General features: G+C 37.8%; 2 protein-coding genes across 2 annotated transcripts in view; both read right to left on the bottom strand.

Moving 5' to 3' along the window:
• LOC103475631 (nipsnap homolog 2) overlaps window positions 1-23,079 on the bottom strand; it is a 40,759-nt gene extending 17,680 nt beyond the window's left edge. Inside the window, exons 1-2 of the mRNA XM_008427419.2 lie at window positions 23,062-23,079; window positions 20,811-20,896 (exon numbers count right to left, since the gene is read on the bottom strand). Coding sequence (XP_008425641.1) covers window positions 20,811-20,896; window positions 23,062-23,064 — 89 coding nt within the window. The 5' untranslated portion in view covers window positions 23,065-23,079. The remainder of the gene's footprint in view (window positions 1-20,810; window positions 20,897-23,061) is intronic.
• A 75-nt stretch (window positions 23,080-23,154) lies between these two features.
• On the bottom strand, window positions 23,155-25,012 carry LOC103475629 (basic proline-rich protein-like). The gene is made up of 2 exons (XM_008427414.2): window positions 24,594-25,012; window positions 23,155-23,238 (listed from the first exon to the last, which is right to left on the bottom strand). The coding sequence occupies exons 1-2, from the start codon at window positions 24,996-24,998 to the stop codon at window positions 23,230-23,232; spliced, it is 414 nt and encodes a 137-aa protein (XP_008425636.1). The 5' UTR covers window positions 24,999-25,012; the 3' UTR covers window positions 23,155-23,229.
• Window positions 25,013-25,018: the final 6 nt, after the last annotated feature.

The following is a 25,018-nucleotide window of genomic DNA, read 5'->3' as shown; positions in this document are numbered from 1 at the left end:
ATGGTTTTCACCAGTAGTAACATTCGGCTGTTGATGCAAAAATTTGTTTCTATTACAGTTTTGCAAAATACATCTATTTCGATACAACTAAAAATCATCCTAGAGCAAAAGCTTTCCATTAAGCAAATTCATTTTCTCAGTTTAAATTTCCGTAAATCCGTGGCTAATGGAAACGCAGCTAGTGGCTCTTTACTGAGTGTCTCAATAGTTGGCATCAGCTGCTTCTTGTCTCCCATTAAGATCTAATCGGACATGGCAACATTTGGAGTGGAGAGGACCTGATGACATCCAGAAACAAGCTGATGATTACATGAACGCTCAAAACTTGCAGTTTCCTTTCATCCCCATAATCCACCTGGGTGATTATCACAGGTTTGTGCTCAACATGTCTCAGTTTTAAAGTTAGTGTCCTTCAAGACTCAGTGGGAGCTCCTCATAAATCACTGTAACCACACCGGCTAGATAACAATAACAAGATTAAATCAAGCCGTGCTGGAGGTGGTACACGTCTCCCCACACAGCGCTGAGATCATGGTACTCAGATCAGACCTCTGGAAATAAAGGATCTCTTTCTCTGAAGACATAAAGGAAATGTCAACTCTCCACTGACGTGTCTGCTCTGTAAAAACACATCAGAAAATCGACTAATATGGAGCAAAACTGTAAAGAGGTGTGGCTGGACACTCATGTTCTAATCAACACCCAACAGCTGGGTTTGATTAAACTGTTTTTCATGCATAATTCAAATGGGTTGCGGTTGCAGTAAAGTTGACCACAACCCTACTACCAAATTTGCTCTAAGAGTGCATCAAAGACTGATCCAGGAAGTCATAAAACACCCAGGACAACATTTACAGAACAGCAGCTCTCATTTGCAACAGCCTCAAAAGAAACTGTGCAAAACTACCAGCTACTCTGCAAAACCACAAAATACTACCGAGTACATTACCGAGTACATTACTGCACTGGGAGGTTTGACAGGAGTCACATGATGGTGTGGTGGATAAAGTCACCCGGTGTTAGAACCAATCAGTGCGTTTTTAAGGCTCTGGTCATTAAACACAGATCACAGTATGGGATGATCATTGTATTGTGTGACAAACTGTCACTATGTTGTGAAACAGATAAAAGGCTCCCCTGTTTTCTCCCAGTGCTAACTAGAAACAACCAATCAGAGCCAGGAGGCGGGTCTTAGCGCTGTCAATCACAGTCTCCCTCACCATCTCTGGTATGCTGCAGCTAGCTTAGCATGTTTTAAATGCTCAGACCAGTTAGCAGGACCACAGATAATGGCGGATTAACGGGTTTCCTGTAACCATGAGTTGCTTCTCCCCCAGTAGCATATTTAGAAGCACGTTCACAAGTTTGATTGACAGCGCTAAGACGCTCCTCCTGGCTCTGATTGGTTGTTTTTGGTTGAGAGCGGTGCCTTTCTTCAGATGCTAATAGTAGCAGAGGTAGGAGGTGAAGGAGATCGATCTTGTCACAGATTATCTCTGTCATGACAGATTTAACAAATATGTAAAAAACATTTTTTATGAAAGTTACATTTAATTACATTTGTCTACAATTAAGGTCTAATCAGAGATTGTGACATTGAGAGTTTTAGGGATATGATGACATGGAGCAAAAAGGCCAAACAAGCTGATGAGTACATCAACAGTAGTTTCATTTCTGTTTTACATCTGAGTCATTATCCCAAATTTCTGCTCTTTAAAGTCAATAAGACTCAAGGGAAACTTTAGTAAACTCGTAATGAATCACTGTAAACACAAAGGAAATGTCAAACCTCCACTAACGTGCCTGTCCTACAAATACGAGTCAGGAAGCCTGTCAGGCCTGCAGAGCGGCGCGGCTGGACTTGTTTTAATCAACACCCAGCAGCTGGGTTTGATTAAACTGCTTATTATGCATAATTCAGTTTAGTGGGGTTAAATATATATAAACCAGGGGGTTATTGCTGCAGCAAAGTTTACAAATTTGCTATAAAGTATGAACTGCTATTATTTATTTGTTAACCAATGTGATATGAATTCCAACCGGTTTATTGGATAAAGACGTAATGCTTTGCTCCATCTGAAGGGATTCTGTAATCGTGACTGATTGATGGTCCAGTTCAGCAGACAGCTGATAATAAGATTACAAATATTTTTTTCTGATTCTCTCCTGCACTGTAAAACACTTGAGCCACATTTAGTTGTGTCTACTGTCAACTAAATGTGACAGTAGACACAACACATTTAAATAAATGCAAATTTATTTAAATGTATTTAAATAAATTTACATTTATTTAAATTTTGACTTAAATAAATTTAAGTCATAATTTATTTGACTTAAATTTATTTAAGTCAAAATTTATTTGACTTAAATTTATTTAAGTCAAATAAATTTACATTTATTTGACTTTTATTTTAAGTCAAATAAAATTTTAAGTCATTTTATTTGACTTAAATGTATGTAAGTCAAATAAATTTAGTGAGTTTTAGATTTTTAACCTAAATGTCCACTGCAAAAACACTAAATCTTCACAATGGTTTCAGGTCTAATTTCATGTGCAAATATCTTTGTTTACTTGAAATAAGAAAAAACTAATTTACAAGTTTCAGCAAAATACAGGAGCTTGTTTTAAGTAAATAATGCCTTAATATTGATGAAAATGTTCTAGTTCCCTTTTTCAGATAAATTCACTCAGCAGGACATTTTTCCCAAGATTTAAAATCATCTTGTTTCAAACTGCATTAAGTTACAATAAGGAGATATTTTAACTTGATATTGTGAGTAAAAATAATAGAGATATGTGTTCTTTAACGAGATGAAGGCAGGTTATTTAAATTATTTGGTTAAATTAAAACGCAATTCAAGATAAATGAGCTATCAGAACTTAAAAAAATGAACACATATTGGCATAAATTGCATTTTGAAGGCAGCAGGTGGACTTTCATTTTCCAGTTAAACCACCTTCTCATGTTTTACAGTGTGATGTCTAAGAGACAGCATTATTCATAGTTTTAGCATTTAGGTCACAGATTCAGCTGCTAAAATGTCTCACAGTTTAAATCAGAGCGGCTGGATTGCGTCTGACTCTATGTATGGTCACAGGAACAGCATTCACAGAAAGCAGAGCTCTCAAACTCGGCTGCCACAGTCTGAGTGGCAGCTCGCCCTAATTGCCTTTCCTCCGCTGATCTCCTCTGGACTCTTTTTGTTTTCCCTGTCCTTCGTAAACTGATAAAATTCTCCCGTTGCGTTTTGGACGCAAGTCAAGCTCTTAGCAGTCATGGCTCTGGCATCCACTGGCAGCACAGTTCAGGATTGAAATTAATTCATGCTGGAGGAAAAGTGAATTTTGCTGTGATTTTGAATGTTTTGAGCTTAGATAAGAGTATACAGCATTAAGGTATCGGTTTTATTTGGTGCAATAAGTCATTCTGAGTAAAAACACATTTTATCAACTTATTGAAAAATTGTTTCCATCTACAAATCTTCCCCACAGAAAGCTGCACTACATGCTCAGTAGTAGTTTTCACCAGGCCTAATGACACTGTAACCTCTGCAGGTACGGTACGATTCATGCACACCAACAAGCCCAGATGTTGGCTTTTCTTACTTCAAATCAAGTTTTCCATCTACAATCTTAATGTTTCTTAAAAATTGCATTATAGAGCTCTGGGAACTCAAATATTACAAAATGGTGTTAACTATTGCTTGTGTCAAACTGAAGGCCCGGGGGCCAAATTCGGCCCGCCTTGAAGTTTTATGTGGCCCAGAGGGACGTGTGAAAAGGACTCTGAATACAACCGTTGTATACTTAAATAAGGTTTTATCAATCCAATGGAGGCAGTTTTCAACAAAACAGGATTAGGGCCTCAGAAAAAAATAATTCTCAAAATTTTCTTAGAATTTTAGTAATTTTTCCCCCCAGAATTCAGTTGTTGTTGTTTTTTCAAAATTTTCTTTTTTCTCATAATTTAGATTCCCCCCCCCCCCCTCAGAATTAACCATAATCTTTCTGACTTTTCTAAAGTCAGACATCTTGGGGGGCAAAAATCAGAATTCAGAAAAAAAGAAAGAAAGAAAAAAAGAAAAAAAATGTCAAAATTCAACTCATAGGGAAAAAACTTAATTCTGGGGGAAAATGTAAGAATTTTAAGAAAAAAGTCAAAATTCTGAGAAAACTATATTATGTAACTTTAAGAAGGCCTCATCGAGTGCAGAAGCGGCTACTTATTCATATTTTAGAGCTTTTTTAATGAGTTTCATTAATACATTTGAGCACAACCAGACATTCATAATCTTAATACAACCCAAAATAAAAATGAGTTTGACATCCGTGTTATAAAGTCTTCACACCACTTGGACATTTTTCACTTTTTTTAAGCACTGCATAGTTACGAAGTGGAACAAAATGGTTGCTTTTATTACATTTTAAAAAATAAAAGCAGCCATTTGCATTCAGCCCTCCCAAACCACTGACCTCCTTTGCACAGCTTCACAGAAAAGCTCAAGCTCGGTCAACATGGACGAAGAACGTCTCCGTCCGACTCATAAGTCTTTCAGTGCAGTCTCAGCAGTTTCCAAAGTTAGCTCTGATTTTGTCTCCATCACAGAAGGTAACACGCAAAAACAGAAAAGGATAAACATGCAAGTGCCAACCAAAACGTGCTGCGCGTAGTTAATGTGTAAAATAAAGATGAAGCTGTCTGGCTGAGATATGCTGTGAGAGACTGCCGCTGGTTAACATCTTGGGATTTGGACCCACCTGTCCTGCACGGCGGAGGAATGTAGCCGACATTAATCACACCGATAAGAAGCTGACTGATGGAGGACGCACGGTTAGCGGGAGTTTGTGCAGTCAGCAGTTACACTGAAACGCTGAAATGCTTAATATCGATGCTCAGTGACGTCATTAACCTGTCCAAACCTATCAATAACAATATTTTCTGATTCCAATTGACTCGTTTTTGCCACACATTAAAGACAAAGTGAAATGTTTGTTGTCTTGTATCTTTTATTAACAACAGCAAAGATCAACAGCATCATGGAGCTTTGCTCAGTCATCCATTAGATGTTTCTACAGCTGAACTGGGAATCGTTGACTTGACTGAAACAGTTGTTTCTGCAGCAGGGATGTGAAAACATCATGGCGGTTGTGGTAAAATATGTTGATGAATCTTATTTAAAAAAGCTCTAAAATATGAATAAATAGCCGCCGCTGCATTCGATGAGTCCTTCTTAAAGTCGAATAATATCGAACATCATTTTACAATTTGGCAGAATACATATGAAAACTACGGAACAAGATTATGGTCACAGAAAAATAAAGGAATTCTGGCTTTAGTCTTCTGAGGTCAAAGGAAAACTTTTGACTTTTTTTCCCTCAAATTCTGACTTTTTCCCCTGCAATTCTGAGTTTTGATCTCAGAAGATTATAGTCGGAATAAATCATTGTGAGAAAAATGTCAAAATTCTGAGAAAAATGTCAGAATTCTGACTTTTTCCCAATAATTCTAAATTCTTTCTGTCAGAATAGATTTTCTTTGTTCCCCATAATTCTTACATTTTTCTCAGAATTTTGACCTTAAAAGGTTAAAGTCGGAATAATTCTGGTACATTCTGACAAAAAAAGTCAGAATTCAAATTAAAAAGTCGGATTTTCTTTCTGTGGCTCTATGAACATGTTGACATGTAACTCATGTTCAGATCTAACAAAGCAAAATAAGATGTAAAAATAAGATTTTAAAGATTGCGGTTCTCTAAAACAAAACTGCAATATTGCAGCAAGATACAGAAAGTTGGAAAAACATTTAAAATAAAGATAAAAATCCCTTTGCCACAAATTAACTGTTTCTGTGCTGAGAACAAGCAGAGGGCCAACATTTACATCCAGCTATTGGTTTAAAGCGCAAACGTATTTTTACAGCACATACCAAATCAGTGAGTTCAATTTTGTTACCAGACCATTTAAGAATGAGATCATAAATTATAAACTCAGTAATGAATTAGAAAATGCATTATTAATGATGTGAGGACTGGCACTTTTCTGCTGAAACACATATTCAGTGTGACGCCTTAAAACGCTGATCAAAGACGTCCATCCATCCATCCATTTTCTTACACCCTGGTCCCTCAGTGGGGTCGGGAGGGTAGCTGGTGCCTCTCCAGCTAACGTTCCGGGCGAGAGGCGGGGTACACCCTGGACAGGTCGCCAGTCTGTCACAGGGCAACACAGAGACAAACATCCATGCACACACACACTCACACCTAGGGGCAATTTAGAGAGGCCAATTAACCATGTTTTTGGACTGTGGGAGGAAACCGGAGTACCTGGAGAAAACCCACACATGCACAGGGAGAACATGCAAACTCCAAGCAGAAAGACCGGGCCAGGAATTGAACCCAGAACCTTCTTGCTGCAAGGCAACAGCTCTACCAACTGCGCCACTGTGCAGCCTTGATTAAAGACGTAAAAACGTTAACACAAACGTATAATGGTTTCGTATCACATCACTGATGTATTTCACCTCTGGACTGCGGCTGAGCAATTAAGACACAAAACTAACTGCAGAATAAATATGTGTGTGTGTGCGGGGGTGTGTGTGTGTGTGTGATCAGGTGTGAGAGGTTCTCAGTCATCAGTGACGGTTTTTAAGACGCTTTCCTAAATGCAGAGGTTACATCTGCCTTTCTTTCTCAGCAGGTCTTTGTTTATCAAAGAAAATTGAAACAGAGAAAACATTTGCATTAGTTGAAATAAATAAAAACTGTTTATAAAACAATAACATACTGGAATTATAGATGCAATATCCTTCGTTTTTGAGTTCATGTCTGTATTTATTAATCTTTCTAACAGATGTGAAATTGATCATTCAAGCCGCTTACATCAGCTTTTGGTAAATTACGGTACGCCATAGTCCCCCTGCTCGCGATTACTCTAGTTCACAAAATGGCGGCAGCAAAGTTGGGAGAAAATGCCAACAACAACTGAAGATATTTTTTGAAATTAGTATTTTCTGCTGAGTATTTATTACCCAATTCTGCACCAAAAAATTTACCAAAGTATGAAAAAACTAAAACTACTAGTAACAAAAATTTATATTTAACTAATAATAAATAACAAAAGCTAAGAAACACTCTTTAGGCAAAACCATTATAACCCCAGTTCATAACTTTAACTACATGTGTCAAACTCGAGGCTTGGGGGCCAAATCCGGCCCACCACAAAGTTTTATGTGGCCCAGAGGGACATGTAAGCCTTGACTACAACTGTTGTATGCTTAAATAATATTTTATCAATCAAATGATAAAAAAGCTGTTTTTCCTCAGAGTTTACCAGAATTATTCTGGCTTTAATCAAAAGTCAGAATTCCAAGAAGTTAAAATTCAGAAAAAAGTAAGAATTCTGGGAAAAAAATTAATTCTGACAATAAAATCTGAATTATAAAAAAAAGTCAGAATTTGAGACAAAAAAGTTTAAATTCTGAGAAAAAAAGTTAAAATCCTGACATTTTTCTCAGAATTCTGACTTTTGACCTTGCGAGACTAAAGACAGGATTATTTTACTTTTCCAGTGGCCATATTCTTCTTCCATACTTTTATGTGTTCTGCCAAATTACATCAATGTGAAATGATGTAATTTGGCAGAACACATTAACTTTAAGAAGGACTCATTGAGTGCAGCTATTCATTCATATTTTAGAGCTCTGCTTCTCAATCCCAGTCCTCAGGCCTCCTGCTCTGCATCTTTTAGATGTGCCTCCAGAACAGCTGATTCAAATGATTGCATGACCATCAAGTACTGCAGAAGCCTGTTAATCACCAAAATATTCAATCCAGGTGTGTGGCAGAAGGGAAACACCTAAAACATGCAGGACAGGGGGCCTGAAGACCAGAATTGAGAAACACCGTTTTAGAAGTTTAACGAGTTTCATCAATATATTTTGCCACAACCGGCCCTTTAAGGACATTCATAATCTTGATGTGGCCCAACATAAAAATGAATTTGACATTCCTGCCTTAAACCATTAACAAATTAACAAGACACCATGGATCATTTGACACCCGCAGTGCAACTGATGGCCAGCTATCACATGTCAGTTTCCACCTCATTCTACTTTTAATATGTCACTTTTTGAGGGTAAAAATCTGATTAGCATTTTTAGCATCTAAACTGAAAAGGGAAGGATAATAATCCTTGCACTAATTTGGTGTTGTATGACTAAGCGAGATGACAGATGAGGCTGTCTAATCTGATTCCTCTCATGACTTGGGCTGGAAAACGAGATGATTTCCGTCTCATAATTGTCTCCATGTGGTTCTCATGTGTGGATAGATGTACTCATCTAATTCTGCTCAGGTTGGTTATTCTAACCTAAACAAAGAGATGAATGATCTCAGATTGTGTTATGGGGCCTTTTGTTGGAACAAACCAAAGTTTATATAACTGATTGTGTGTGTTGAGATTTTTATTGGCAATTCGCTTAATGATTTTGGTGAACTACGGAATACTTAGTTATGAAATTGTATGTTTTTAATTTAAATTAATGAAAGAAAAACAACAATATTTTTAAAAGCATTTGTAAAATGTACTAAAAATAAAAAATTCTGGTGAGCCATAAATGTTTTATGCTGTTTAAAGTTTGGTGTGAACACCGTGGCAGCATGAAAAGAGCTATTTGAGCCCTTATTATTCATCATAGAAGCATATGAATCTGATAATACGGAATTTAAAGCTGCAGTGTGCAAATTCTTTTATGAAAGCGTTTTTTTTAACATATTTGTTGAAACTGACACGATGTTGTGACAGTATGTCATGATAGATAAGCTGTGGAAAAGATTGAGCGCCTCTGCCTTCTCCCAGAAACAACCAATCAGAGCCAGGGGGCGGGTCTTAGAGCTGTCAATCACAATCTCCCTCCCTACTTTGCTCTCTGGCACGCTGCAGCTAGCATAGAATGTTGTAAAAGCTCAAACCAGTTAGCATGACCACCCATAACAGTGGATAAATAGGTTTTCTGTAATGGCGAGTTGTTTCTCCGCCATTAGCACATTTAGAAGCGTGTTCATGAGTTTAATTGACAGCGCTAAGACCCTCCTCTTGGCTCTGAATGGTTGTTTTTGGTCGGGAGAGATTCGTTTCTTTAAACAGCAATTATATCTCAGGAAAGAGGTGGAGGAGATCAATCTTTTCACAGATTTTCTGTCTTTTAACGAACCGTTTTAACAAATAAAACGGCCTGTTTTATTTGTTAACAACTTAATTATGAACTTTAATTTGTAACTTCATAAAAGTTACAAATAAAAGTTTGCAACTTTTATTCTTTGTAAAAGTTACGAACTGCAGCTTCAAATTTGAATCATTGTACAGAAGACATTTGCCAACATGTCTTGAATGTGTCGGTCCGTGACCTGAAATGAGACCAGAAGAAGCTAAAATAAGTCTCTAAAACCCTAAAATGTTTGTATGTAACCTTTACTAAACGCAGGTTTGTCTCATTGAGATAAAAAAAAACTGGAAAATGTCATCAGCCACAACAGGTTCTTACTGTTAATAGACGCCTGGATGTCCATCCAATCAGAAAGAAACTTCACAAGTTTAACATTCATGGAAAACATGCAAAAAGGAAAACGTTTGGTGGCTAGAACTTCTGGAGTAATGTTCTTTTGGACAAATGAGTTTAAATTTGAACGATTTGGAGGCGACAAAAAACAACATTTGGCAAAAAGCAGAAAGAGAAAATCTGAAACCAACTGTGAAGCACAGTGACGGAAGAGAAGTGGTTTGGTGGTTTGCTGCAGCAAAACTTGACCATGAATTCTACCGAGAATGGGGAAAAAAGTAGCAAAAATAAATAAAAAGTACATGAATCATAACAGCTGAAGCAGAACAGGACCTCCAACATGACAATGACTCAAAACATACCAATAAATTAACCAAAGAGTGGTTGAGGTTTAAGAAATTAAAAATCTGGGTGGGGTGTAAATCGACTTAATCTCACTAAGACGCTTTCGGGTGATTTGTAGCTGACTATGTACAAGAAACCCCTCATAGGGGGTAATAAAATAACTTATTTTTGACTAGAAACAAATTTTTTTGTTGACGTTTTGTTTAATAAGTAAAATATGGATAATTTTTGGAGCTTAGGTGCAACAATTTTTTTATCTAGAGCAGTGGTTCTTAACCTTTTTTGAGGTACCGAATCCCCCAGTTTCATATGCGCATTCACCGAACCCTTCTTATTCCACCCCCCACACACACACACACACAAAATACTTTGCGGTATTCTGATTTAGTAATGTAATTATATTAGCTGGGCCGCACAGTGGCGCAGTTGGTAGAGCTGTTGCCTTGCAGCAGCTCTACTGCTGCAAGGCAACAGTAGACCGCATGGTCCATGCATGGTCTTTCTCCATGCAGAAAGACCATGCGGTCTTTCTGCATGGAGTTTGCATGTTCTCCCTGTGCATGCGTGGGTTCTCTCAGGGTACTCCGGTTTCCTCCCACAGACACGACTGTCAGGTTAATTGGTCTGTCTAAATTGTCCCTGAGTGTGAGTGTGTGTGTGCATGGTTGTGTGTCCTGTGTGTCTCTGTGTTGCCCTGTGCCAGACTGGCGACCTGTCCAGGGTGACCCCGCCTCTCGCCCGGAACGTTAGCTGGAGATAAGCACCAGCAACCCTCCTGACCCAACTAAGGGACAAGGGTGTATAGAAAATGGATGGATGGATTATATTAGCTGTGTTACCACCCCCCGCCACTAGAGGCAGTAGCAACCCCGAAAAGATGCGACTAAGGAGCAGATTTAGACTATAGAATTTGGTAAAAACGGTGAGTTTTGCTGAAGTAATTAACGACACAAGTTCAAATCCATGCTGAGAGTGGAGCTCCTTCAATCAGTGCTCCTCCGCAGCACTGATTGGCTAAGCAATGTAACGTGATCCTCTGCACCAAGTGATGGCAAAGTGGGGCGTCATCACGAATTTCCACAAGTTTGTCTTTACCTCCGCTGCAGAGGCTCTGCCGAACCCCTGAGACCGACTCACCGAACCCAGGTTAAGAACCACTGATCTAGAGATTATAATAAAATTACTCAGTAAAGTAAAAAGCACAGCATGGTAAAAATACTCCTAAAAGTTACTCAAGTAAATGTAACTAGTTAATTCCCAGTTCAAGTACCAGCTGGAAAGAGTTGTTGTTGCTGACAGAGAACCACTTGTTGGTGGTGGAAATAGGTAGAGTGGCAACAAAATAAGAGCAGTTTATTTGTTTGGCTCCAATTAGTTGGAAAACTAAAGTACAGATTAAAGGGAAGCCATAAGATTTAGTTTATAATGGCGGGTTTTCTCTTAAAATGAATGCCCTGTGATTGGAGTTTTGGAAAAGGTGCAACTTCAAAATGTACTCATAATATATTTGTGTTTACGTAACGAGTGATGAGGTAGTTTTGGTGTGTTTGTATATGTGTGTAATGTCACTGAGCTCACTCTTCAGCTACATTAGTCTGCCTAAAAAGATTTAAAACATCTGAAAAGAAGAGTGACACCGTGGAGTGAGGAACCTTTTCAGGAAACAAAGACAGTCTGGTTTCACTTTCCTGCATCTGAAATCTAATCTCTGACATCACAGAGACGTGACCTGCTGATTTATGCTGAGCTCACAGCCGCGTTACTTTGACATTCCTGGACAATCAAAAGCCTGACATTATCACAATGGACGGAAAGCTAACATTACTGACCTCTGTCTCTATCACACACTGAGTGATCTAACCTCTCAGGCTTCTCACTCTCAGCTGCACACCTCCTTATCCTGCTCGTTCTTGTAATCTTCATGTTTCAGTCTCTTTTTTTCTCCTCTACACACTGATGGATGGTCCAACCATATATCACAGCACAGCAGTGTTTACGTAGAGCACTACTCTTGATTTTGTGTTGTTTCAACCTTCCAGGGAGGCGAAGCCGCTCCCATTGTGCTGGGGGTCACCATGAGTCATAAGAAGGAGCATGTGAATAATGAAAACATCACTGACTCAAGCTTTTTTATATATAAAACATGTGTGATTACAAACCACTGTTGTTTGTGCTTCCACATAAGCTATTCTTTTTGCCTGCATGTCTATTTAAATTAGATAAGAAAGCACTCTGTGGGGGTTCAAGTGCTAACATGATGCAATTCTGCCTCTTTTCTGAAAGCGTACTGCCTGACAATATAAGAGTCGGAATTGTGTGAATGTCAAGGAGAAGCAAAACTAATTTAGTTGCACATGTGGAGCGTTACTACTTTCGCAGTAACGATCCACTTAAAACATATTTGAAAAACTTTATTAGATGTTACTTTGGGTTTATTTCAAATGCGATGGACAGGAAGATGGAAAAAACAGATCAAGAAAGCTGGGACAAAAAGTTACAAGAGAAAGAGAATAGAAAAACACTGTTTAAGTCTGTTTCTACACCTACAGAAACAGAACAGAACCAAGAAACCTCAGGGACAAACAACATATGGTCTTTTTTGTATGTTTCATTTTAATTCATTTAACTTTGCTGTGCTGTTTTGGATTTACAACACAGCAATGTACAATGCAGAGTATACTGTAATAATAAATGGCAATCTTAAAACTAAAAACCAGAGAATATAATGTAGCTTAAAGTCTGTGAAAAACTAAAAAAATGTTCCTAATTCTTTTGTTACCACTTTAAAAAAAAAAACAGCCACAGCTTCAGTTTGACAGACGTGAAAAAGTGTTTCAGCACCAAAAAGGTGGTTTCCAACGATTTTTCTAATTAAATTTCTGAATGCCTGCAGAACTATTACTCATGACATATTTACAACATTACAAGTAAGTTTGGCTCAACYCTGTTGAATTGCACTTACACAGAGGTTTAAGTGAATTTATAGAAACAATAATCTTCACATACCTACAAGCTCAGGCTTACAATGCCAGATTTCTACAAACATGTTAGACAGTTTAATTGGAGATGCATGTTGCAGCCAAAAAAGCCACACATGCGCTGAAATTTAACAATTAATGATGTTGAGTTTTACAAGGAGACAAAATTCCCAGGTGGATGCCTCATGTATCTACTTCCCAATGTGCAGAGAGGAATAAAATACTTCCAGGATGACACATTTGAAAGGATTCACCTCAGTGTGGGCTTATTAGCAAATCTCAATGAGAAAGGGACCAAAAAAAAAAGACGATTCTTTTACATGCTATTCATAGCGGCAGAACGACTCCGTTAACTAAATGAACCCTCGGGATGTAAATATTATTAGGTTAGTGTGTCACAGAAAAGCGAAAAATAGCGCAGAAAAACCGTMGACGAACAAAACCCCCTTTTTCTCCTGGCTCTCTTTCAGCTACGCTACATGCAGACTCGTTTTTGTTTATCTTTGATAAGTGATCGCTGCTGTAGATTAGCTAAAGCTGCTATTAGCTAATTGAAGGGTGTCGAAAGTGAGACCCGAATGGAGCAAAAATGGTCTGTACTGATGCAGACGGACAATTTCTCAAAATGTTTTGCAGATAAGTAACCTGTTCTAAAAATATATATATTGGGCACAAAAAATGGATTCCCATTTACTAACAAGGTTTTTGGATTCATCTTAATTTTGGAGTAACTAAACCACAAACGGGCTGCACAGTGGCGCAGTTGGTAGAGCTGTTGCCTTGCAGCAAGAAGGCTCTGGGTTCGATTCCCGGCCCCGGTCTTTCTGCACGGAGTTTGCATGTTCTCCCTGTGCATGCGTGGGTTTTCTCCAGGTACTCCAGCTTCCTCCCACAGTCCAAAAACATGACTGTCAGGTTAATTGGCCTCTCCAAATTGCCCCTAGGTGAGTGTGTGTGTGTGTGTGTGTGTGTGTGTATATGGTTGTGTGTCTCTGTGTTGTCCTGCGACAGACTGGCGACCTGTCCAGGGTGTACCCCGCCTCACACCCGGCACGTCAGCTGAAGATGGGCACCAGCAACCCTCCCGAACCCACCAAAGGACAAGGGTGCAGGAAAATGGATGGATAAACCACAAACACTGACCTACTTTTTCCTAAACRGAGATCTTACTTCTCATTTAAGAAAACAATCAACCCAAAAATTCAGAAACTGTGGTCCCTTTTTGTGTTTTGTATCYACACAACCATTTTCTACAAAAACCTGACCATTTTGTTAATTTTAATAGAATTGAAGTTGTTTATTATTGAGCTGCTAAAACAATAGTAATTGTTGCGGTTCTAAATGCTTTCGATCTAAAGACTTTGGCCCTCATGGCACAAAGTTTGGACACCACTGAGCTMATTTAAACACCTGCTGTACTGATGATATGTCAGAGGTGGTTTTTAGGTCGTCTTTTTTATTTTTTAACTGGACCAAAACACACCAAATTCCTCATCCATGGTTGTCAAAGAGAAGGAAAAATAACTGACCTACTTCCCTCTCAATTTTTTTTCTTAATTAAAAACTTTTCCCTGAGCTTGTTCTCTGGTTGTCATAATGTAGCAAAGCACTGCGTCCAATTTTCCTCCATATATCAAGTGCACATTTAAGATCTAACGCATTATATTGATAATTTAACAGCTAAAACCAATGGTAGTCATTGATTTTTTTTTTATCTTTGGTGCGTGGTGTCACGCTACTCGGGGTCAGTATATCTCTGCCTTCAGATCTGTTTTCTCCGCCTCCCAGAGGGGTAAATTAGCAGCCTGAAGGGGGACCTCACTTCACAGATGCCCTTATATAGACAGCAGACATTAGGTAAACGTATGGCAGACATTAGGTAAACTCAAAYAGGCCCCACTCAGTCAGCTGCTTTATTTGTACCACTGATACACTTCTTTGAGTTGGCATGAATGAGCGCCCTGCAGGTTGAGCAGATGGATGTGGGAAGTGGACCGCAGGTAGCACTGGGCGTGTTTGTAGCGATGATGGCTGTCACAGTTTGCATGAATCACTGTTTACATACATTACCACACTGATGCTAGATTCATGTGAGGAATAACAACCTGAGCCTTGCTGAAAAGGTTTCTGGCAGTGGATCCTGATACTCTGCCCAGTTTTTTAAAGTGGTAATTTCTTCTTATTACAGCAGGACATCTGACCAAATTGAGACAACATGATGTAATGTCTACAGCGTTTCGGTTTAACTGCAGTACAATATAATTTAACAGTAACWATAAGAAAACTGATAATCATAAGAGACAGACATTCCTTATATGGTAAAGCAGGATTTTAAATTAACTGAGTYGGGATTTTACAAAAGAATCGCAGCCGAAATCGCAGCGCATCTACTAATGATGTGTAAAAAGCCTTGGAAAATGTCATCATTCATTCATYCGTTTGAAAACAAACATGGTAACGCTTCATTATTATGAGCATAAGGCTGACATGACACTATCATAAACATGGAGAAGTTTTCTATAAATGTTTATGACTGTTGCCATGAAGTTTCATTTGGTAAATAATGACACATTTAGTGCAAAGTTGACACTTTTAATGGACTTTTAATCCTAGTTTCACACTTTTAATGGACTTTTAAAGCAAGTTTTAATGCAACTTTGCATTAAAAATKTAATTATTTACCAAATAATGCAAAGTTGACACTTTTAATCCATGTTTTTACGTAACTTTGCTTTAAAATGTGTTTACTGAATGACATTTCATGACAACAGTTGTAAACATTCATGAAGACTCCTTTGTGTTTATGACAGTATCGTGTCAATCTTATGCACATCYCTTCAACCAAGAACATTTTTAGAAAAAAATAAAACTTTGAGAAATAATTAATCTCAGAATTGTATTAGTTATCTACAACGGTTCCTCTATAGTCTACACACTTCTCAAAATAGTAAAGACAAGAAGACATTTTATTCAGGAGATAGAAACAAAATGATAGGTGGTCCCCTAATGTTTCTAATTTCTAGAGTTACAGTAACAATAAACTCTTAATACTACTGGAAGTGTGTCAAGACTCGGAGAGATCTAAGTTAAAATTGCAACAATGAACAGGAGGAATGGAAAAAAAAGAGAATAAAATCTCCAAGATTCACAAATTAGAGTGACTAACCATAACTTTTATGAGACTCCAGCTTTTTTCCACAAAATGCTTAAATTAATGACCTATTTGTCTCATCGCTGTCTGTTTTGTTTTTCTAACAGGACCAATGCAGGATGAGGATTGAGGTCAGCTCCCTGTTGTTAACCCTCCAATAGGCCAAGCGAGGAAGTCATAGTTCCTTTAATGACTGACTTTTGCAAAGGTTGACCAACGTTTGAGCACAATCATCACAGTCAGGAGGTTAAAGGTGAAAACCCACCCGGTCTGCAGCAGAACTGCGTTTCATGCACATCATTTCTTACTATTAAAACACTTTTTTTTTTGTTGGCAATCGTAAGTTGTTTCTCGCTATTAGCACAAAGAGCAGCACATACATGAAATTGATTGGCAGCGCTAAGACMTTCCTCCTTGTCCAGGTTGTTTCTGATTGGTGCGTTTCTGCAGTTTGCAGAACGGCTACAAGGAGGAGCCAGAGGAGCTTTATTTTTTCACATGTCTCATATTTTACAGTTTTAACCAGAGCTGGGTAACAAGTTACATTTACTCAATTACATTTACATAAGTAACTTTTAGGAGTATTTTTGCTACTCTGTACTTTTTATTTTGAGCAATTTTATTATGAAGTAGTGATACTTTTTAAATAAAAGTATAACTACTTTTATTTAAATAAAATTTCTCAAGTAAGAGAAATGAAAAACAAACATGTTTTAACTAAAACTTCACCAGACACAGACCTGCAGTTTTGCTAAAGTTTCATAAGTTTTATATTGAAAGAAACTGATTTGGAAAAATTTTCTTTTGCCAGATTTTGCTACTTTAATTACTTATATGATTTTTTGTCATTTTTGTCCTTCAAATACCAAAATTTCCACTTAACTTTATATTTTGGTCCATTTGATGATGCAATTTTTAAACAGTAAATGATAATTTGATCAGGTTTAGAAGACTTTTTACCAAATACTTGTTTACTCTTGAGTAATTTCTTGGGCGGCCATTTTTAGTTGAGTACATCTTTTGGACACTCTGCCCACCTCTGGTTGAACAGATTTCTAGCTTCCAGCATGCAGTCATACTGAACTGTGACATCATTGCATCACTTTGTTGGTTCTTTCAGTAGTTTTATGCTTTGTAAGTTTGTTGACAAAAGCATTTGACTTGAAGTCTTTTTTGTTCATAAACTATTCCATTTTGGTAAGAAGTTGTGTTTTTTTTTATTCTACACATGTGTAGTATGTAACACCTTCATCTATTATTTTAAAACCTAAGCTTTCTCAATCAGGTATTTATAAATAACATCTGAGACTGAACTATTTGGCTGTTTTGTTGGTGATCAAGAGGTGAACCAACTTAGTATTTTGGGTCTAAATTACTAGTTTTATTAATTATTGCTGCACAACATTGTGCGTAGAGAAGAAGTCAAAAAGTCATGTCTGTGAAAACTCAAAAGCTCAGTTATGTTTAATCTTAGTACACTTGATTGTTCTCAGGTGTTTGGTGAAATCTCACACAGGGGCAGAGCTAAACTTAGGAAAAACAAAACTCTGGGTCTTACTGAATTTTGTTTCTGTTTACAGGTTTGAGTGTCATGACATCACCACTAGGAAGTGACTGTTGTGGAAAGTTGCAGTCAAAATGTATAAACAATATATAAACAGGCCTGTTTTGTCTCTGTGTAGACGCAAACTGATTCCTTTAATGCCSTCCGCTGTTCGAGGAAAATATGCTGCTTTTTATTACACAGCCAGTCTCAGGTTTCAGACTAAGGTAATGACTTGAGACTCCCTCTCCAAAGAAGTTGATTCATCTTATAAGTGTTTAYGCTGTCAAAAAGATACAAAAGCTGATAGTGAAACCAAAAAGAGAAAACGTACATAATGTAATGCAATGGATATAGACATTTGTGTCAAATATTTGAATAGCAATAAAACATCCAGAGCATAAAGCATGTGGCTTGAATTATAAATTTGGATGAATTGCAATTTTATATTCATGTTCTACGTTTATTCTTGACATTAAATATGYATTACTGGCAACAACTAAAGCATGCATATGGCTCTTAGCATGTACATTTCTGTTCCCTACAATCTTTGATTATTATTGTTTCAGCATTAGTTCACTGCATAACTATGCAGCTCCATCAAAGCCAAACACAAAGCATACCAGGTCTAAAAATGCAGTAATAAAGCTACACTTTTAAGACCAATTATGGGTACTCAGGTAGCACGGCCCCCCTTTCTTTTCTTTTAACATACAAAATGTTTTACAGAAATGCAAACAGAAAGCAATTAACAGAGCTGCTGTGCAYAAAGCAACRCTCTCAGAAACAGAACCTGACTTCATTTCCTCATTTTGTGCATAAATCAAATGAGTTACCAATATCTGCTCTTAAAGGACGTTGAATCATCTGATATTAGTTTTATCCAGGAGTTCACAAGCCATTTATTTAGTAACCTGAACCTGAGCACATCAGTCCTACTCTGCTTAAAGAAAATCTTCAGATACTTCAGCAGTATCTGAAGTGTTACTCTCATCTTCAATCTCCATAAGTGTTGGGGTGCCATTAGCTCATTCACCTCATCTGTTTTCAGGTCCATTTCCCTCCAGACCAGGAACATGTTTCAGCGGTCCTGCCAGAGGAACTGAGAGCAGCCCAAACATGGAGAAATACCCCTAACAGTAACCACTGCTTAATAAAAACACTGATTGTTTCCAGGGATCCTGAATGGCAACTGGGACTTTTGGACACAAAGTACAGTTCATAAAGCATCAGTAGAAGAGAAAAGGCATAAACACGGCAAAAACACAAAACTTTACCAAGTATTTTTGGTCTCATTTATAGTACAAATATCTTACTAAACTTGACATAAGACAAAACTAACTTAGAAGTAACTTTTCAGGAAGATATAGGAGCTTGTTTTAAGTCAATAATTCCTTAATCATGAAGAAACATTACTTCCACTGGCAGATTGCTTCTCTCAAAACAAGGGAAAGACGTCGTATCATAAGTGAAATAATCTACAAATGTTTGATTATTTTTCATCAATATTAAGGAATTATTGACTAATTGAAAAGTTACTTCTAAGTTAGTTTTGTCTTATTTCAAGTAAACCAAGACATCTGCACTAGAAACTGGTCCAGAAATACTTGGTAAAACTTTATGTTTTTGCAGARTAGCTGATCTAACTCAGTTCAGTAATATTTCACTTGCTTTGTTTGTGCCTGAAGGTTGTTGGTGTCAGTCAAGGTGGAAATCAGAAATCTCGTTTGCTGAAGAAGGAGGGCTTTAGGATTTGGTCGTGTTTGGAGATTAATGAAACAGTAGACAGGTAGAAGGATCCAGAACATAAAACTTGGAAGGARTTTGAAGAATTTGTTGGCTTCAAGAAAGACTTGGAAAAACATTCAGYGACTCAAAATCAGGGRCAGTATTTGCCYGTGTATGKWTTGTGGAGAAGCAATTACAGAAACTTCTTAATTTGATCAACAAGAGTTTGAGATTTTCTCAACACTGAGAAGCTCCTGGACAAGGTGACGTTGTTACGGTTAACATTCAGTGTCCTGTAGACACTTGTGGAGCGGCAGACGGGGCTTAAGAAAGGACACTGTCGAAGAATCAAAGATTTTAGCCGCTCTGGAAAGCTTACTTTAAGGTTTTCTAAAGGAAGCCACATCAAAATGTAGAATCTGAGATCTAAGGGTAATGTGGCTTTTGTTTCGGTCATGGAACAGTGGTGGAGACTTTTATCCTCAAGCAAGTGCTATGAGTTTGGTTGTCTGCATGTGCATGTGAGGCTACAGAAGGATTACAGACGTGTCTCTTTTTAGGGATCCTAGGGGGTCTGCTGCAGCAGTATAAGGTACCTGGACCAGATAGTATGTGCTATCTGRTCTACRGTGCATTATCMATCTCTGCAAAGGTCTAAAATTCAACCACTGCCCTCTACTGCTCTGCTGTGAGAGAGATTTGGCAACAGTCACCCCACTGTTGCAGAAAATCCTGATATGCAACACCTTCAAAYCCTGGAATGAGCTGAAAAGCATCACTGAGGAGAGAAATATCTGTAASCACCTCGATATAATATCAGACAAATTAAAATCAATCGATTGTTTTTGTAATGTTTTGATTAATTCTTTTGTTTTCTTTTGAATGGTTTAATTATTGTACCTTTACAGCTACAGATGTTGTTCACATTCTAGCAAACAGTATTGATGTTTGAACACTTTCCGTTTTGCTTTTAAACCTTCAGCAAAACACAAATATCACAACATGTGAGCTAGAAAAATGCCCTTCCATTTTTATTGGGTAGCGAAGTAGCAGGACGTATGTTTTTTATTATTTCTTCTTGACTCACCACAGTGATGAGCAGCAATCTTTAACACAACAAGCTTCATGTTTTGTTAAGGAAGTGAGAAAAACAAACAGCCTCTTTTTTTTTAATTCATGAACTCTCTTCACTCGTTCTCTTGTTTTTTCTCTGTTATCCTCCGTTTTCCCTCTTTCTGGCACCACAGGATCATAAAGTGCAGCCCATTGGTTTAACAAGGTGAAGCAGTATTTCTATTCTCTCTCTCCTCCTCTCTCCGTCTATCTCTCTCCTTGCGCCTTCTTAGCCAATCGACAGTGTCCTGATTAACATCATTTTGCTTTTCCCCCCTCCTCCTTCCTAAAGGCCCTGGAGAGCCGTGATAGGCTTGCTGGGAATAAAACCTGGACGGTGTGGGAGGTGAGTGACATTTTGGAGCGAGATGGCGAGAGGGACGGTCGCCACATACCTGCATGGAGTGCTTCTCCTGGCTCTGTGGAAACCGTCGCAGCAAGGAGGTGGGTCCCCCTTCGGCGCATGTATGCAGGGCAGCACCTGCAGGTCAGGTGTCACATAAAATGCATCATCAGAAAAATATGCATAGGCGAAGTTAATATTAGATTTTCTACTGGAGATCTCCTAGGCCTTCATAGTTCAGTTTTAGTTAATTAAGAGGTGTGATGTATTTTAGGTATTTATATTTTTTTCATAGATTCAAGAACTTACAAAAAATTTCCAAATAAATTATTCTGTTTTATTTTAATTATGTAAAGCTCTTTGAAATGCCTTGCTGCTGAAATGTGCTATACAAATAAAATTTGATTGATTGATTATATACATTATAAACTGAAATATTGATTGAAATATCTACGAGTTTTTAAATATCTTTTAGGGTAAAGATATTCAGGTGCAATTCACCTGAAATCTGGTTGTAAARGTCAGGTAACCTGAGCGTCTTTTCTAAATAAAATTAAACATAAATATTTAACTTTCATGGGAATATTTTAACTGTCTAGTGATTAAAAAACATTGAGGACTTTTCTGTAATCTTAAAAGGACAAAGTGTCTTTTCCATCTAAGTCCAAGATGTTGAAGTATCTTCCTAAAAAACATTTAAGATGGTAATAAATTATAGTTGTAGGTTAAATGCTTCACACATCATGCATTAATAGAGTAACTGTTATTTTATAGAACATACCAGGCATTACTGTAATTTATATTTATAAATGTATATATAWAGAGAATAAGCAAATCAACACAAAGTAACAAAGTTTTAAAGTATAAAGAAAATGATGCAAGGATTTTTTAGCAGTATTTACTCTGATACRCCAAATTAAAAATTATATATTTGAGTTTTGTGGGARAATAAAAGTAATTTCTGTTCTGTTTATCTTCGTTTAACTTCCTATCTGCTCTGATCAGTTTTCATGTCTTTGCTAAATAAATGCATTTACACCAAGATGCTGCAATCCCAACTGTGAAGTCTCATGATGCTGCCAATGCTGCACAGCAATGTCTATCGCCAAGCTGCACAGCTAAGATGTTGCRTTCATGGTGGTGTGCAGTGCAAGTGAGACTTCTTCCTGCTTTCTTTSAAYATTATCTTTTCTCCTTGCCACTCCTCCTAAAAGGCCAGATTTGTGGAGAGTTTGACGAACAGCTCACSCATTAGCAGCCTCTTGGCTAACTTTATGATTTTGCTGTTTGTGTGGCCTGACTGATGATCGTGTCTTTGTAACGGATCACTCTCCACTTTATTGATGAACAGATCTAGAAACATTGTTTCCAACTTTACCTGTTTGGTGTTTCTGGATCAGTAAGAACTGTATTCATATTGAGATTAAACCCCATCATTTCCATTTATCATGTTGGATGAAACATGAACATAAAACTCTGATGTCTGTTGTTAGAACATGAGAAAAATGTGAAAAAGTTCCAACGCCGTAAATATTTTTGCAAGGCATTTTAACTACAGCTGGATCCATTCAGTTGTTTCATCTTCAAATGGTTACAAATCAACACAACAACAATACAATAAACCAACACTGTGATGTTTCTGTAAATAAATCTAAGCTCAAACATAAAATACTAAACCACTTTACATTAAAGTGCCTATGCTGAGTTTATAGCTACAAGTTAATAAAACCAAAATTAATACTTGCAGTCAATGTAGAGACACATCCTTCCAATAAAACGTATTTTTAGTAGATCCAAATCTTCATTTTTGCTTGTACAATTTGTTTTCTAAAGCAACAACAGATCTTAAAGGAGCCTGCAGACAGAGCTGAGTGACTGAGCAGCTGAGTTATTTACTGTGTTGTTAATGTACATGGCATTACTGTGACATCAGTAACTCACATTCTTCAGGAATCCCTGCAGACTGTGTTCTACATCTGGACTGTGGGTTCTTAAGCTTTTCCTTTTATAGCTGTTCCCTGCATGTGYTTCTATTTTTGGCAGCAGAGATTGGTGAAATACAGAACATAGGTGCAGAAAAGTGTGAGAATTATGAGCGGAGAGGCATGCCTTTTCGGTTAGGCAGTGTTTGTTATCAGCTGCAGATAAATCAAGACTTACAAAAACACTCACACGAACTCAAAGCAAGATAAAAATAGTTTTCTTCTGCATTTATCCTAAATTCAAAATCTGAGGCTGCATGTTTATAGCTAAGACAACGTTTTTTCTTTTTTCACACTGTTTGTAACCAGGTGTATACGTACCATCCTCTGGAGGAGCCGGAGCCGGTCCAGGAGCTGGATTTGGGCCAAGCGGCGCTGGAACTGGAGCAGGAACTGGAACAGGCTTTGGTGGAGGTGGAACGGGTCTTGGTGCTGGTCTCGGTGGAGGTAGATGACAGCTCATTTTCTGCTTGGTTTTATTGACTCTGATCACATTTTCTGTTTGATGGAAAAAAAAAAACAATGACCTGCAAGACTTTAAGTGAATTTAGTTTTGTGCTCATAAAATCAGACTCTTGCTGGAGCACTGTCTGTTTTTGTTTCAAAGATAATCAATTCCATGTCGATTTCAACCAAAAAGAAAAAATACAGTGAAATTTGTTTAGCTTTCTTCACCTCTATGCTTTAACATCCCTGACATCTATGTTGTGTAGATCTATCCRAGCTGACATTAGTTATACTTTTGATCATTTGCCGAGTGACACCTATAAGTATGTTGTGTCTAGGCACGAGTTAGTATGATAACCTTGAGTAAAAGCATCAGTTTCAAGATATCCCAATATTATTATTAGGGGTGATGGTGGCGACGACTGTAGGAATTCGCCCTGTAATGGGTGGATCACCGGTTTGATTCCCGGTCTGTCTRCCCCCCGTTAAAGCAGGACGCTTCACCCTGGTGTGTGTCAGAAGGGCCAATGGTGCAAAGTTTGTGCAACAACAGCYATCTCGTTATTGACATAATGTATCACGATGGGARTYTTTACTGTGTTTTAAATTGAGACAGAAAACACAGGTATAGGAAATGCTAATCAGGTAAAGCTGCAGAAGCTCTCTCTACTTTTGCCTTTCACATAAAATTTATAAATTCACAATTTAATAACATCAAAACATTYATGGAGAGTTGTGACCAGCACAATAAWAGCAGCTCCTTCATTTCGAGACAACATAGACTTAACCTAGCCTTGAGTTTATCAAACAGTAATTAATGTTGCCTCTTCTGGTTGCTGCCATCCATAAGCACGTTTTGCCCAGAAGGCAACCTTCAAGTTACTATTTGTCTTCATAAAAAAGCAAAAAGGCTTAAACTGAGACTTTTTCATATTGTGCTATACATTGAGACCGGTAACCAGCCCATGCTTAGTTGTATCCATTATTGACTTTATATTAGAAATCTGGATATATCCAAAAAGCTTCAGAGATTACCTTAATTTTACCTATTTTTGTAATTAAAATAAGTAGTCTGACTAAGGAGCTTCTTGTCTCCCAGTTACACCAAAATAAGGTTTGTTGGTAAAATTAAAAAATGTTAAAGGGTCTGCAATAAAGACATCGATCATGATGCACCAACAAAGGACTTCATAAGTTGCAATTAACTGAACTTTTGGGAGGCTAGGAGAGCTAGGAGAGCACTGCCTTGAACAAACTGGAAAAAACACAGGAAAGGTCTTAAATGTTCACAAGTAAATTATGTCATTTTAATTCCTTCTGTAAAAAATATTGAGCTACATGCCTGATGGAAATGGCTGCATTAAGAAACTTTTGTGAATAATAAACCAATTTAGATTCACTTGTACCTTAGGAGGATATGGTGGACAAGGACCCGGGGCATTAGGACCTGGAGGCATAGCACCAGGAGGTGTTAGACCAGGTGGGGTCGGACCAGGTGGAGTCGGACCAGGTGGAGTCGGACCAGGTGGAGTCGGACCAGGTGGAGTTGGACCAGGTGGAGTTGGACCTGGTGGAGTTGGACCAGGTGGAGTTGGACCTGGGAGTTTCAGGCCTGGTACATTTGGTCCAGCCGGTAGTGGACTGGGAGTAGCTGGTGAGAAATGCTTGGTCCAGTTTGCTGTTGATTCCATGTTTGTCTGTAAACTCACCAGCAGTGAACTGTCATGTTTGGTTTCTTCTTCCAGGTGGAAAACCTCCCAAAACAGGTAGAATCTGTAGAAATGGATCGCAAACTGCTGCTGCAACTGCATTAAGGCAAAAATTAAACATT

This window comes from Poecilia reticulata, linkage group LG14, assembly GCF_000633615.1.
Source record: "Poecilia reticulata strain Guanapo linkage group LG14, Guppy_female_1.0+MT, whole genome shotgun sequence".
NCBI lineage: Eukaryota > Metazoa > Chordata > Actinopteri > Cyprinodontiformes > Poeciliidae > Poecilia > Poecilia reticulata.
This window is presented reverse-complemented; position numbering and strand designations above follow the sequence as displayed.

Excerpts from the sequence above, each read along its gene's own strand:
- LOC103475629 (XM_008427414.2), bottom strand. The coding sequence starts at position 24,998 with ATGCAGTTGCAGCAGCAGTTTGCGATCCATTTCTACAGATTCTACCTG.